The sequence below is a fragment of the Equus przewalskii genome, chromosome 2 (assembly GCF_037783145.1).
Source record: "Equus przewalskii isolate Varuska chromosome 2, EquPr2, whole genome shotgun sequence".
NCBI classification, from domain to species: domain Eukaryota; kingdom Metazoa; phylum Chordata; class Mammalia; order Perissodactyla; family Equidae; genus Equus; species Equus przewalskii.
The window spans coordinates 5164064-5177678 of NC_091832.1; the positions used below are offsets into that span (position 1 = coordinate 5164064).

At 55.5% G+C, this 13615-nt stretch overlaps 1 protein-coding gene and 1 long non-coding RNA gene across 9 annotated transcripts in view; one reads left to right on the forward strand and one right to left on the reverse strand.

Annotated features, from left to right (window-relative positions):
- The window catches only part of SSBP3 (single stranded DNA binding protein 3), a 162193-nt gene extending 154950 nt beyond the window's left edge, over positions 1–7243 (forward strand). For all 8 annotated transcript variants that reach the window (XM_070609488.1, XM_070609485.1, XM_070609489.1 and 5 more), the window contains 4 exons: positions 4124–4202; positions 4448–4476; positions 4613–4714; positions 5521–7243. In XM_070609488.1, coding sequence (XP_070465589.1) covers positions 4124–4202; positions 4448–4476; positions 4613–4714; positions 5521–5550 — 240 coding nt within the window. In that variant the 3' untranslated portion in view covers positions 5551–7243. The remainder of the gene's footprint in view (positions 1–4123; positions 4203–4447; positions 4477–4612; positions 4715–5520) is intronic.
- LOC139081882 (uncharacterized) lies at positions 7189–12872 on the reverse strand. The gene is made up of 2 exons (XR_011537334.1): positions 12661–12872; positions 7189–7527 (listed from the first exon to the last, which is right to left on the reverse strand). It is a non-coding gene; the product is annotated as an uncharacterized lncRNA (long non-coding RNA).
- Between the last annotated feature and the right edge of the window lie 743 nt (positions 12873–13615).

The window sequence follows — 13615 nt, forward strand, 5'->3', positions numbered from 1 at the left end:
ACCTCCAGCGTGCTTGGGGACGGTTAGAAATGATGGACACCTTGGACAGGGATGGCCCGTCTGATGGATTTGTGGAAGCACAGGACCTACCTGACGGGCTGGTCTACCAAAAGCAGCCTGTAGATCAAAGTGGGTGGACACCTTTGCAGCTGGAAGCGACCTCCTACAGGTCCACAGCCTGTGCGAGTAAGGACGATCCTAAGTACCCACGTGCAGGCGTTCTTGTGGAGAGGATGGTCGGCTTGGTGTCACCACGTTGGGCTGACACCAGGGTTTGATAAGAACAGGGCAGCTAGTCAAGTGAATTTTACCTTTGACTCTGTGCTCAGCTTTACCACCACGTGGCCGAAAAGAACGATGTCCTCGAGGCTGCAGACAATTCAGAGAAGGTTTATTAGAGGAAAAGCAAGCCCTTTTGCCTTGTTGCACCCCCGAAGGCAAGATGGGTCCCCCAGCAGCTCTGCTAGAGCCCCAAGGAAACTCAGCCAGGGTTCTTACTCTCGCCATGTCTTCTCAAGCTGACACTGGCTGATCCAGAAACACGGCCTCAGTCTGTGCCGCAAGCGTCCCCGTCAGTGCGCAGAGGGGGGAGGCTCCAGCAAGGTGCGCTGAACGATCTCCCTCGGATGGATTATCGGGACGCCTGCCCGATGACAGACACAACGCCAGCTCTTTGTGCATAAAACTTTTTATTTAATCTTAACGGGGAAGGAGAGTAAAATATCGTAGCACAGGACAGGGAGAAATGTCATTCTTTTAAATTAAATACAGGTACTCTGTTTAATCAGTCCTACCGTATTTAAGTTCTCTTTTTTAAAATCTTCCATTTATGTATTTTAAGGATATGCAGTAATATAGCCTACTAAATACCCAATAAAGACTTACAGTTAATTAATTTTATCAGAGGAGAGAAACATTAATCTTTTTCCATGTACGTCATTTATTTAACTAGTCCTCCATGACTTGCCACTGTTAACTAGTCCTACTGTTGTTTTGTCTAAATAATAGCATTTATGTAACAGAAAAGTGAGTAATACAGAATAAACAAATGGTGCTGGGACAGCCAGGCGTGGACATGCACTGAGGGATTGGGACGTGGACACGCACACGGAGGAAGTGGGACGGCTTCCCTGCAGCCGCACGCAGACGAGCTCCCGGTGGGCCTGAGGCCTGAATGGCACAGCCAGAGCTGGCAAGCGCTTAGTAAGAACACAGGACTCAGTCTGTGTGACCTGGGCTGCGCAAAGCCGCCTTGCCACAACGCCAGAAGCACAAGCGACCAAAGAGAGTAGATGCATTGGACTCCATCAAAATTTAAAACTTTTGTGTTTAAGAGGACGCTGTCGAGAAAGTAAAAGACAGTCCACAGAATGGAGAAGCTATTTGCAAATCATATATCTGATAAAGGACTTGAATCCAAAATATGTAAAGAACTCTTGAAACTCAATAATAATTTTTTTAAAAAAAGGACCAAGGCAGGCCGGTCCCGGGGCCCAGTGGTTAAGTTCTCGTGCTCTGCTTCGGCAGCCCAGGATTTCGCTGGTTCAGATCCTGGGCGCAGACATGGCACCGCTCATCAGGCCGTGCTGAGGTGGCATCCTACATGCCACAACTAGAAGGACCCACAACTAAAAATATACAAGTATGTACTGGGGGGCTTTGGGAGAAAAAGGAAGAATAAAATCTTAAAAGGACCAAGGATCTGAAGAGACATTTTCCCAAAGATGGAAAAATAGCCAATAAGCACATTAAAAGATGCTGAGCATCATTAGTTATTAGGAAAACGCAAATGAAAACCACAATGAGATACCACTGTACACCCACTAGGATGGCCATCATCAAAAAGACGAGTAATGACCAGTGTTTGTGGCGATGGGAAGAAGCTGGGCCCGTCATCCACTGCTGGTGCGCTGTAACATGGGGCAGCTGTGGAAGGCAGTCTGGCAGTTCTTGAAAAGGTTAAACAGTTACCATGTGACCCAGCAAATCCACTCCTGGGCATCTACCCTAGAGAAATGAAAACATTTGTACGCAAATGTTCACGGCAGCATTATTCGTAACAGCCAAAAAGTGGAAACAACCTGAATGTCCACCGACTGATGAATGGAGGAGTAGAAGGTGGTACGGCCTCACTCTGGAATAGCATTTGACCGTGAGAAGGAGTGAAGACTGATAACGTGCTACCACACGAATGAATCTTGGAAACCCTGTGCTGGGTGAAAGCAGCCAGCCACCAAAGGTCACACATTATTTAGTTCCATTTATATGCAATATCCAGAATAGGCAAATCCACAGAAACAAAATAAATTAATGCTTGCCTGGGGCTGGGGGTTCGAGGGAGAATGGGGAGTGACGGCTACTGAGTACGGAGTTTCTTTTCGCAGTGATGAAAACGTTGAAAAATTGATTGTGGGATGGTTGCCACTGAATGGTACACTTTAAGCAGATCAATTGTACAGTCTGTGAATTGTATCTCAATAAAGCTGTTAAAAATAATACGCAAAAAATACACAGTAAAACATAATTTAAGGTAATCTGTTTTTTCATGTATTTACGTTGAAGTAATAACACAGGTGCATAATTGTTTATTGTATTACCATGTTTTGGGATTCCTTTGGTCTGCTATGGCTGTGCCCTGGGCCAGCTCCCTAAAATGTTGGTCACCCTCGTCCTCATATAATTCGGGTTAATAAGGATGAAATTTGTTGTCAGATGGCAAAATGTGCCCCAGAGCCTAGGAACAGCCGTAGGAGGCAAGGATGCTGCACCCACAGTGTGTGCGAGTGGGTGGGGGGGGCATGAGGAAGCAGCCAGTGCCCCAGTCCTGCCCCCGCAGTCTCGTCACACCCGTCTCTACTCCAGCCACTCTGAGCTGCCAGCGGCAAGGAGGCCTCTTACTTCTGCTCAGGCAGGACCTCCGCCAGGAATGACTTCCATGACCTGTCTCTGCCTGCCCAGATTCTATCCCTCAATTATTTTGACGCTCAGCCTCTTCCTCCATGCAGCCTATTGTGATTTCTCTGCCCTCTGTCCAGTGCCTCTTTCTGAAGCTGCAGCCATGCTTTGTCTGCAGTTGCCTTTGGAACTCGGCACATCTGCCCTGCGGGGTAGTTGGGTGTCCATGGCTGTGCACTCCTCCTCCGGGCAGAGACCCAGCTGTGACTTGGCTCAGTGTCCTCAGTGCCCAGCACAGGCCAGATGCCAAACAGTCCTCCATTCTGCCACCTCCACCTCCTGTCCACTCCGACATCCGGTCTGCATCACAGAGCCTTGGCTCTTCACATGGGTTTGGTCCCTTCGTGGCCATGCAGTGTGACCTCTGGCCTTTGGCAGCTGCTTTCCTGAGGTGGCTTTGGTAGTTGCAGAGAGGCCCAAGGATGAGCAGGCTGCACCTCTGGCCTCTGATCTGCCTGCACCATCGGTTCTGCGTGGGGGCCTCCCTCATGGTCCTCCCTCCAACGTGGTCCTAATCAGAGACGCCCTCCTGCCGCCACGTCCCCCGCATCGCTCAGGAGACCCAATCTCGTCTCACCTCCCGCCCCGTGAAACTTCTGCATCTCTGAGGACGAGCTGAGAGGAGGCTAGTGTGGGGATGGGCCAGGGCCAGGCTGCCCAGCTTCTGGTCCCAGCTCCTCCATTTCCTATCTGGGAGACCTCGGGTACAGCGATTCCCACACTGTGCTTCAGTTTCCTCATCTGTAAGATGGGGGTGAAAAGCATGAGTGTTCCCTGGCCCGGCACAGTCGGTCACTCGTCCTTGTGTCTGTCTGAGGCTCGGGCTGGCGAGCCCTGCTCTCTGCACCAGGGATGGAAAGAGCCCAGGATGGGATCTGTGAGGCTTGGTTTGAGAGCTGCCTCTGTGTGGCGCTGGGTGGCCTTTGGCCAATTCCCTTCCCTCTCTGGGTTTGTTTCCTCGTGTGGTGCATAGGAATGGGCACCTCTGCCCTGCACAGTTCCGAGGGCCGGAGGTGGGGGGACACCAGCTCCAGCCTCCCGGCGTTAAACGCCTGCGTGTGTGTGAGAGAGGAGCCCCCAGAGTGGAAGCTCCCTGAGGGCAGAGCTCGTGTGCAGCGGGGCGGGGACCCTGTGCGACTCAGCCGCCTTGCTCTGTGCTTCTCCCCAGTTCCCGATGGGTCCAGGCTCGGACGGCCCGATGGGAGGCATGGGCGGCATGGAGCCACACCACATGAACGGATCGCTAGGTGAGCCTGCGTCGGCCCGTCCAGCTGCACCTGCCCCAGCAGCCTTGCCTGCCTCAGCTCCTGGCTCAGCTAGGCCTGGTCCGCAGCCCTGGCCATGGCTGGGCACACAGGGCTATCCCGAGAGAAAGACAGTGCCTGGGTGGAAAATTCTCTGCAGAAATAGTGTGGGGTTTGGGTGGAAGGGCTTGGAGATCCTCCATGGAAGAGCGAGCACGGAACTGAATCGGATTCTTTTTTCCTTCCAGGGTCAGGTGACATAGATGGACTTCCAAAAGTGAGTGTGTGTTCCGTGTCTCCTCCTCAACAGCACCCATCCTGTCCCACCCCTGAGACCCCTCAGAAAGCCTTTCTCCCATCCAGATGGGCAGCTCACCGGGCCCAGGGGCTCACCTCCTCTCCTCTCCCTGCAGAATTCTCCTAACAACATAAGTGGCATTAGCAATCCTCCAGGCACCCCTCGAGACGATGGTGAGCTAGGAGGGAACTTCCTCCACTCCTTCCAGAACGACAATGTAAGTGTGCCCACCGCCGCCCTCAGTTCCTCCCTGGAACATCATCCTATGTCCTGGGGTCTGGAGACTATTTTAACAAGTTTCCGAGCCTCCTGGCCGAGACCTGCCCCTGGGCTGGTGTCCCTGCAGCTGTGTGATAGGCCTCTCCGCGGGGGACTTCTCCACACTGAGTGCAGAGCCCCAACCTTCCTCCCGGCTGCATGGCGCTGAGCCCGTGCCCACGTCTCCCAGCCAGCAGGGCCTTCTGGAGGCTGCATGTGGGCACGAGGCCTCTGGCACTGGTTAAGCTGGTGTGGCTGGGGAAACCCTGGCCTGGCCTGGGACTCAGGAGGCTGGGGCTCTGGCCCACTGGGGTCCATTTCTGTCTGTCCTGGGGTCTCAGCACAGGGGCTGGCCATCTCCTTTTCCATATCGGGCCTCTACTGACGGTCTCATTTGAAGAAATGATGTCATGGTTAAGCTGCTTTTGAGAGCCTAGACCGGCTCCCTCCCCAGGGCATCCTGGCTGCGCTCCAGCTCATCAGACCGCAGGGAGGAGGGCAGGGACTGCCACTCCTGCAGCTGGGAAGAAGGGGTCACTTGGAGAGGGGAAGGGGCAGGGGGAGGTGAGTTGTCCCCCATGGGTGAGCAGGCTGGCGCTCTTAGGTGGGTCCTAACTCCCTCCTCCCAGCCCTGCCTGCCCCCTGCCCGCACCTCCCAGCCCCACCAAACCCCCACACTGGCCATGTCCAGCTCCGTGTGGTCAGACCTGCCCGAGGCTCCCGCACCGGCCCTCACGAGCCCCCTTCTCTGCTCTCCCCTTCCAGTATTCTCCAAGCATGACGATGAGTGTGTGATCCCCCCCTCCTCTTCTCTGAGACGCTGAGAGAGCCGGCATTGCAGGCGGGAAGATGCCAGAAATTATGCAAGAAGTGAGGTGTCATTACCCAGGAGCTGGGGGAGGGGCAGCTCCCCGCCCCCCTCACCCCCACCCGCCCCTCCACTCCCCCACCTTTCCCGAGTTTAGTTTCATGCAATAAAAAGGCTGAACTTTTTATTCCATAAAACATGAAGGAGAAAACTCAAAATAAAAATATATTTCAAGTCAGTGACCAGAAAAACACCACCCTTGCCCTTTCCCGAAAGGACCTTTTATGTACATGACACTTTTTTGTTGTTTTTCTTTGGGGTTTTACCGTTGGGATTTTTTTATTTGTTTTTGGGGGGGTTTTTTCCGGGGAAAAATTTTTAAAAATGGAAGCTTCTAGCAAGCCCCTCCACCCCACCCCAATCAACCTCGTTGCTTTCTTCTTTAAAAAAAAAAAAAAAAAAAGGACAAAAAAAATCACCAAGCCCTGCTATCTGTCTGTCCCCAAGCCCTCTACCAGGAACGCTGGTCTAGGTGTGAGATCTCACGCTGTCTTTGTAGCCATCTGAAAATAATAATAATAATAATAAACTGGGCAGTTTACAATCAGTGGTTTCTTTCAAAAGGCCTTTTTTGGAAAGAAAACAGGAAGTCACCTGTTTCACTTGGGGTTTTGTTTGTGTGGATTGGGCAAGGGAGGGCGGGAGCCTGTTTTGTTTTTGCTTGGTTTCTCCCGGCTGAGCTGGTGGCGACAGCAGCTGCACAGTTTGGACCCCGGAACACCCCCCACCCCCGTCTGTGGCCAGAGGGGCCAGACCACCCGACCGCCTTCAGGCTCCGCCCCAGCGGAGACCCGCTGTGACCCGGCGGCACACACTGTGTTCCCAGGACTGCTTCCTCCTCTCCCTCCTGGACCTCCCGCCTGGCCTCCCCTCCACCCTGGTCTTCCCAGCGAGAGTCCTGCCAGCTGGGTGGTGGCCTGGCGTGGAGTCGGGGAGGCCACCCCCGCCAGGATGGCTATGAACTGGGACATGGAAACCGTGACCTCTGCGTTCTCGTCCCCATGGCCCTCGCATCGTCCTCGTCGTGTGTGCGGGCACCGTAGGGCTGGAGTTTGGATTTTCTTTTGTTTTTTCTCTTAATTTTTCCTTTTTCCAAGATGGGATATTGACCAGAATTGCTCTGTATATGCTCGGAACTGGATGGAAAGACTTTGGAATAGCTGTGGGGGGCGGGGGACACCGACAACCGAACAGACGGTGCCGTTCCGGTCCTGTTTTTATTTTCAAAAACCAACCAACGCGACAGTGGAGCCTGTCCCCTCCCAGGAGTGGTGACTGTGGCCTCCTCACCTCACCACCCCCATTGAAGCCTCTGTGTCTTGCCCTGAAGACACCCGGGTTCTTTGTACATTTGCCCTGCTCCCCGCTCCCCTGTAGCTGGTCTTTGTTTTCGTCCCTCCCCGCTCTGATCCATGTATATCATATTATGTGAGATATCATCTGCCTGAAAAAAGACCTTGTGCGGATTATTGGGAACATTGTAGCTGTTTCTGTGTTTTTTCTTACCTTGTAGTCTGGTTCTGAATTAAGAGAGGGAAAAAAAAAGTAATTATGATACATTGTAGTTTGTGTACGATATATGTTGATAACGTTTTATTAAAGGGACATCTTTTTTCCGCAGCCCTTCCTGATATGTTTGGGGAACATGGGTCGGAGTTGATTAGACTGATTACAAGATGCAGGGCGCCTGGTTGGCCGCAGTTTTTGTTCCCAGCGCATAACAAGATGCTGCTTTGTGTTGGCGCGTCTGCCTTCTCCTCCCGAGTGGGCTCCTCCTGCCTTTTCCCTGGAGAGTTGCAGTGGCCTTCGGGGAAGGTGGGCTGGAGGGAAGACACCAGTCTCATTTCAAATAGTTGGGGGCATTCGGATGTCTTGTCAGTGTTTGCCAGGATGTCTTCATTTTTCTGGAAATAGAAGAAAGTCCCCAGTGCCCTTTTTTCAATCAAGAGTATGGCCCAGGACAGCCCTGGGGGCTGTAGCCACCCCCTGCTTTCTGTCTTCGGGGGGAGTTCGCTACCCCAGTCACAGGGTTTGGGGCCACACAGATGTTGATTGTTATTTTTTTCACCTCCAAGGCGATGGGAACCAGTCCTGGAAGGATTTTAAGAGTAGCACGGTTTGATTTGAGTTTTGGCCTGGAAGGTGGGTGGGTGGGTGGGACAATGTGGGGAGACCCAGTCCCAGCTGCCATGAGGCAGGAAGTACCGAGAGCCGGATGAGGAAAGCCAAGAGGATGCTGATGTGAACATTTAGACAGTGGGGCTTCCTGCTGCCCTGGGGCCCTGAGGCCCTCTCCCCGGGCCTGCAGCTGGCGGGAGGCAAGCACAGTGTCTGCGTGAAGTGTGGGCTCAGGCACCTTCACTGGGTCTGAGGGACCAGGCGGCAAACTGTCGGTTTCAGATCTGCCTTTGCCACTACTTCCATGTGGCCGTGGGCAAGTCCGTGTATTCTTGTCCTCACTTTGCCCACCTATAAAATGGGGATGATGGTCTCCCTACCTCACGGGGTCGCAAGGAGGCCAAGTTAAGATTTGGAAAGTGTTTAGAGCAGTGCCCTGCCCGTGGTAAGAGCGGCAGTGTTGGCTATTAGTGGTATTGTTGCTCATATTTGGGGACAGTCCAAATGGGTGTGATGGGGAGTAGCTGGGAGGGCCTAGAAGACTCCATTTAGCTCTTCCTTCCTCATCTTGAAAGGTTTCCTAAGCCCTTCTCCAGCACAGACACCTTTGGGAAAACATCACTGTGGGACAGACGAGGAGACTCCTGCTGTGACTGAGCTGCGCTCGCAGTTCTGGGGAGGTGTCTGATCCACCTGCATTGAGCCCCTGCCACGTGCCAGCCCCGGTGCTGGGCAGAGGAGAAGGCAGAGATGACGGGCAAACGTCCATTCAGTACCCTTGCTGCCACCTGTGCTCCTCAGAGCAGGACTCAGGCACAGGCAGGAGCAGTGGCGGGGGGCACCGAGCTGGAAGGGAACCCAGGTCACGGGGGCCCCGGCGGAGAGGACAGGAAAGGGCCCAGGAAAAGCCTGTAGTGAGAGCCCACCACGCCTCACTGCCCACCTCTGCTTGGGGGGTGGCAACACTGAGCACCCTTCTACCCCTCAGCCTGTGTCGCCCCACCCCCCCAGGAACCCCTGGGGGTGCCTCATGGCCCTGGTGACGGCTGGTTCAGGGTTGGCCTTTCTCATCGGGGCAGATCTGTGAGGACTGGCTCCTGTTCCCCAGTGTTTGTTCTGCCCTGCCCTGCCAGGCCTGACTGAGACAGGGCATTGCAGCCGCCAGGATAAGGACCCCAGAGTGGGAGGCAGGAGAGAGGGGGACGTCATTCCTGTTCTTTCACGGGAGGGCGGCAGCCCATCACTGAAACGGGCAGAGGGGAGCAGCCAGGCCAAAGGCCCAGGCTCAGCAGCTGCTTTCTTGTGGGAGTCATCACTGTCCACAAGGGCTCACTTTTGGGGTGAGCCAGCCAGGGGTCCAGAGTGAGGGCCCGGCCTGAGTCAGGAGAAGTTGGCCTGACTAGAGACTGGCACCCTCTCCCTCCTGGCTGGGCACCCTTCCCTGGAGCCAGAAAGCAGAGCCTGAGGCAATGAGCTGATGCGAGCAGTGGGTGGGCTGGGAGGGTCAGCAGCCAAGGCACAGAGCCAGAACAGGACTCCCAGGTGACCCTGAGGAAGAGGAACCCTTGCCCGCGGCCTCTACTGTCTTGACTCGGGAGGTGAGGGGGTATGGAGCCCAGAGCAAACCCCAGGCTTCTGTGTGGGCTTTGCCCTAAACTGAGTGGAGCTTGGGCTCCCCCGGGCTGGGCTGGGCTAGGGGGGAGGGGAGAGAAGGGGCAAGAGGTGCTGCGCCCTACTCTGCTCTGCCCCGGGCTCATTGGACAAGGCGCTGGGGTTGCTGGAAACGAAACCAGACCAAGGTGGGGTTGCTGAAAGTTGGAGGGTCCATTCTGTCCTGTGCTGGTGCTTCGTCTCCATTCCTGGGTGCCTATGGAGCCCCAGGCCTTGGCATCTGCTACCTGGACATTCAGCCACCTCCTGGGTTTCCTGCCTCCATCTCAGCCCTTCTAATGCCACAAAGACCTACCTCATTTCTGAGTGTCTTTAAACACTTCTTCCATCCGTGCAGGTGTTCATTTATTTATTGAGCACCTATTATAGGCCAGGGACTGTCCTAGCACGAGGGAGACAGCAGTGACGTGTAAGGATGGAGCTGCCCCTCACTGAGGTGGGGCAGGGCAGGAAGAGCAGGTTGAGGTGATGCTCTGTTCTGGCAAGTTAAGTATGAGATGCTTGTTGAATGTCCAGGTAAAGATGTCAAGTCGGCAGGTCTGGGCTGAAGACAGATGTCAGGAGTTGTTGGCGTTTGGATGGTCTGGTCATCTGGAGAGTGACTAGAGAAGGGCCCAGGGAGTGGGCCCGGGGCTCTCAGTGCCAAGAGCTCAGGGAACTAGGAGGAACCGGCAAAGGAGGCAGAGAAGGGAAGGCAAGAGTGAGGCCTATAGACGGAGAGAACCTGCAGAGGGTACGGTGTGCTGCCAGGGCCCGAGACCGGCCCACCTCGGCCCGGCACTCAGCCCAAGAGGCCGGGCCCTGTAGGCCTCTACTGCTCTTTCTGGGCCCTCAGCACTGCATGCTCCAGCGCCTGGGGCCCCTGTCCTTGCCCTGCCCTCTGGGCACACCTTTCCTACTGGCCCTTCAGCACCCAGCTCCAATGCCCCTCTTTCAGGGAGCTTCGAGGCCGAGTTAGAGGCTTTCTCTGGGTCCCCACAGCCCCCGAGCTGTAATGCTTCACTATGTGCCTCCTCCATCAGGCTGGGAGCTCCTGGAAGCCAGGGAGCTTGTCTGAGTGTTCTTTGTCCCCAGAATCACCCAGCACAAGGCCTGGCACCCAGCAGGTGCTCAGTGAGTATTCATGGAGTAACTGGATGTTTACTGAGTACTGTCACCCCTGCACCCCTCCCCACTGCCTGCTGTCACCTCGGGTTAGGTGCTCAGGTATGGGGAAACAGGTGACCTTTATGGCTGCCTGCTTCTGCGGATGCAAAGGAGGCTGACTCTCTGTCAGCATCCCCCAGCAGCAAACTGGGAGCTCCTGGAGGGGAGGGACGCGAGAGAGAGAGAGAGAGAGACAGACAGAGAGAGAGAGAGAGAGAGGGAGAGAGACAGAGACAGAGAGAGAGAGAGAGAGACAGAGACAGAGAGACAGAGAGAGAGAGAGGGAGAGAGACAGAGACAGAGGGAGAGAGACAGAGAGAGAGGGAGGGAGAGAGAGAGAGACAGACAGAGAGACAGAGAGAGAGAGAGGGAGAGAGAGAGAGAGAGAGAGAGACAGAGAGAGACAGAGAGAGAGAGAGAGGGAGAGAGAGAGAGAGAGACAGAGGGAGAGAGACAGGGACAGAGAGAGAGAGAGGGAGAGAGACAGAGAGACAGAGAGAGAGAGACAGAGAGAGAGAGACAGAGAGAGAGAGAGACAGAGAGAGAGAGACAGAGGGAGAGAGAGAGAGAGAGAGAGAGACTCTTGCCCTGGGCGGACAGCCCACTGGATGCAGGCTTTGGGTTTGGGGACATGTGGTTGGGGTGTCTGGCATGGAATACACTGGGGATCTCAGGGGGCACTGTCGGGAAGAAGCTGTTCCCAGCCCACCGGGCCATGTCGGCCCTGCTGAAGAGGTGGGTCCCTGGGTCCTGCTCTGCCATGGCCTAGAGCAGGTGGCCGAGGTGAAGCATGGAGGGAGACGTGGCTTAGAGGTGCAGTGGGAGGCAGGCACTGGGCTATTCTACTTTGAGGCATATAATTCCCAGCCTGGAATCTCTTCAGGGCGGTCCCCTGGCTGAGAATAAATGGGGGTGCGGCCCCTGGGGGCAAAGCTGGGACGCTTGAGTTGAAGCTACAGGATGACATTCCTCCCAAGATAGAAGAACGCTTAGCAGCTGGAGCTGCCAAAGAATGAGAGGCTGTGCTGAGAGGTAGTAAGGTCCCCATCACTGGAAGTATGTAAGACAGCGGGGGAAGGACAGGTGGGTACACGTGTTGCATGGCAGCGTTGGTTCCCGGGACGCCAGGTCGGGGTCAGAGCGAAAGATAAACAAGCCCCTCTCAGGGGCGGGGCTGGGGTCAGGCCCTCCCAGCTTTTTGGCTATCTCAGCTCCTCTAAAAGAGGTCCCCTTGGACCCCTCTGACTGGTGACTCACAGTGCTTCTCTGCCCGAGACCACACCAGATCCAGTTCCGCAGGTGCTGCAGGGGAGGGAGGGCTGGCGGCTGCAGGCTGGGGTAAGGGGTGAGGGACACAGGTGTGGACGATGGAGCCTCCGCTCCAGCAGGGCCTCCTGGCCTCCTGGCTGTTCCACAACCACCCCCACGGCACACCCGACTCGGAGCCGGCGCCCGTCCCCAGCGCTCTCCCGGCTGCTCCCACGCCTCCGTCAGTCTCGACCTCTGAGGCGCCCCCTGACCTCAGTACCCTGTGAGGAAACGGCCAGCACCCCCCTCCTCAGCTGCTGACGGCTCACAGCTGTGTCCCTGCCTGGGCGCTGCCCTGGGCCCCAGGGAACTGCCTCACCCAAGGTCTCACCTCCTCCCAGGCCGTGGCCAATGGCCAATGTGGGACCTCAAGGCCCCACCGCTTTGCCTGAACTTGGGACGACCCTGAAGGGCCACCCGCGGCAGGCTCTCCCCCGGAGGGCTGAGGCTGCGCTCCTCCTTCGCCCGCCCGTCGCGCCCCTCTCGCCTGCAGACAGGTCTCTGGGGAGCACTCCCCAAGCCTGCGGCCACAGCTCTCCATTTCAGTCTGCGCCAGGGACCCCATCTGGAGAGCCTGCTCCACTTTTCTTCCTGTCACTCCAACACGTTCCCTCACTGTCTCCCCGCGCTGGAATGTCAGCTCCTTGAGACGGGACCCAGTGTGGTTCACCGCTCTAGACCCACGGCCTCACGGCCTGCCTGCCGCGTTCCTGACGCTCAAGGACACCGTGAGATGAAGGAATCAAACAGCGGAGCTTGTCGCCCTGAGGTGAGTCCTGGGCACCAGGACTGACCTGTGGCAAGTGCACACCTCTGGGGGTTCCGGACGTATCTGGGGAGAGGCTCCCTCTAACAGGGTGGTCTTCCAGCAGCCACGCAGGTCTGTGTCCTCAGGTCCAGGCGAAGACAGTCTGGGACTCTCAGGGCACACCTGCTTCAAGGGGCTCCCGCCGCTACACAGGAGGCAGGGGCGCTGGCCTGCTCCCCCATCAGCCTTGGCCTGCAGCTGACGACAGAGCCCAGCGAGTCACAGAGACTGTGGCAAGCGTCTGCCCTGGGTCCAGCCTGAGCCGGCCTTGGGAGGACAGATAGCAGCCTCAAGTGCCCCCCCAGAGCCTCCTCCTTTTCACGGGGCTTCTGAAAACCTCCAGACCCATCGACTTGAAACCTCCTAGTCACATGCACCCTATTAATCCAAAAGGGGGGGGGACTGGGAAGGGAGGGTGCTTTGTACCCATTTTGCAGATGAGAAAACTGAGGCTCTGAGAGGGAAGCTGGAATACAGGAGGCTCCTGGAAATGGCTTCCCCTGGTCCAAGATTCTAATTCCCTTGCCAATGAAGTCTGCTGGAAACGAACTGAGGAACTTTCTTTTCTTTTTTTTTTTGAGGAAGATTAGCCCTGAGCTAACATCCATGCCCTCTTCCTCTGCTTTATATGTGGTACACCTACCACAATATGGCGTGCCAAATGGTGCCATGTCTGCACCCAGGATCCAAACTGGCGAACCCTGGGCTGCCAAAGTGGAACATGTGCACTTAACCACTGCCACTGGGCCGGCCCCAAACTGAGGAACTTTCTAATGGATCAACAAGACACTTAAATATATGACTAAATGAGAATCTGTTCATCTATGTTCACAATGGCAGCATCAAAATTTTGGTTCCAAAAGTCTGCTACTTAGAAGTCCCTATGGGGGAATTTTTACACCAATAATGTGATATCCCCCACACAGTGCTTCTCCTGCTTC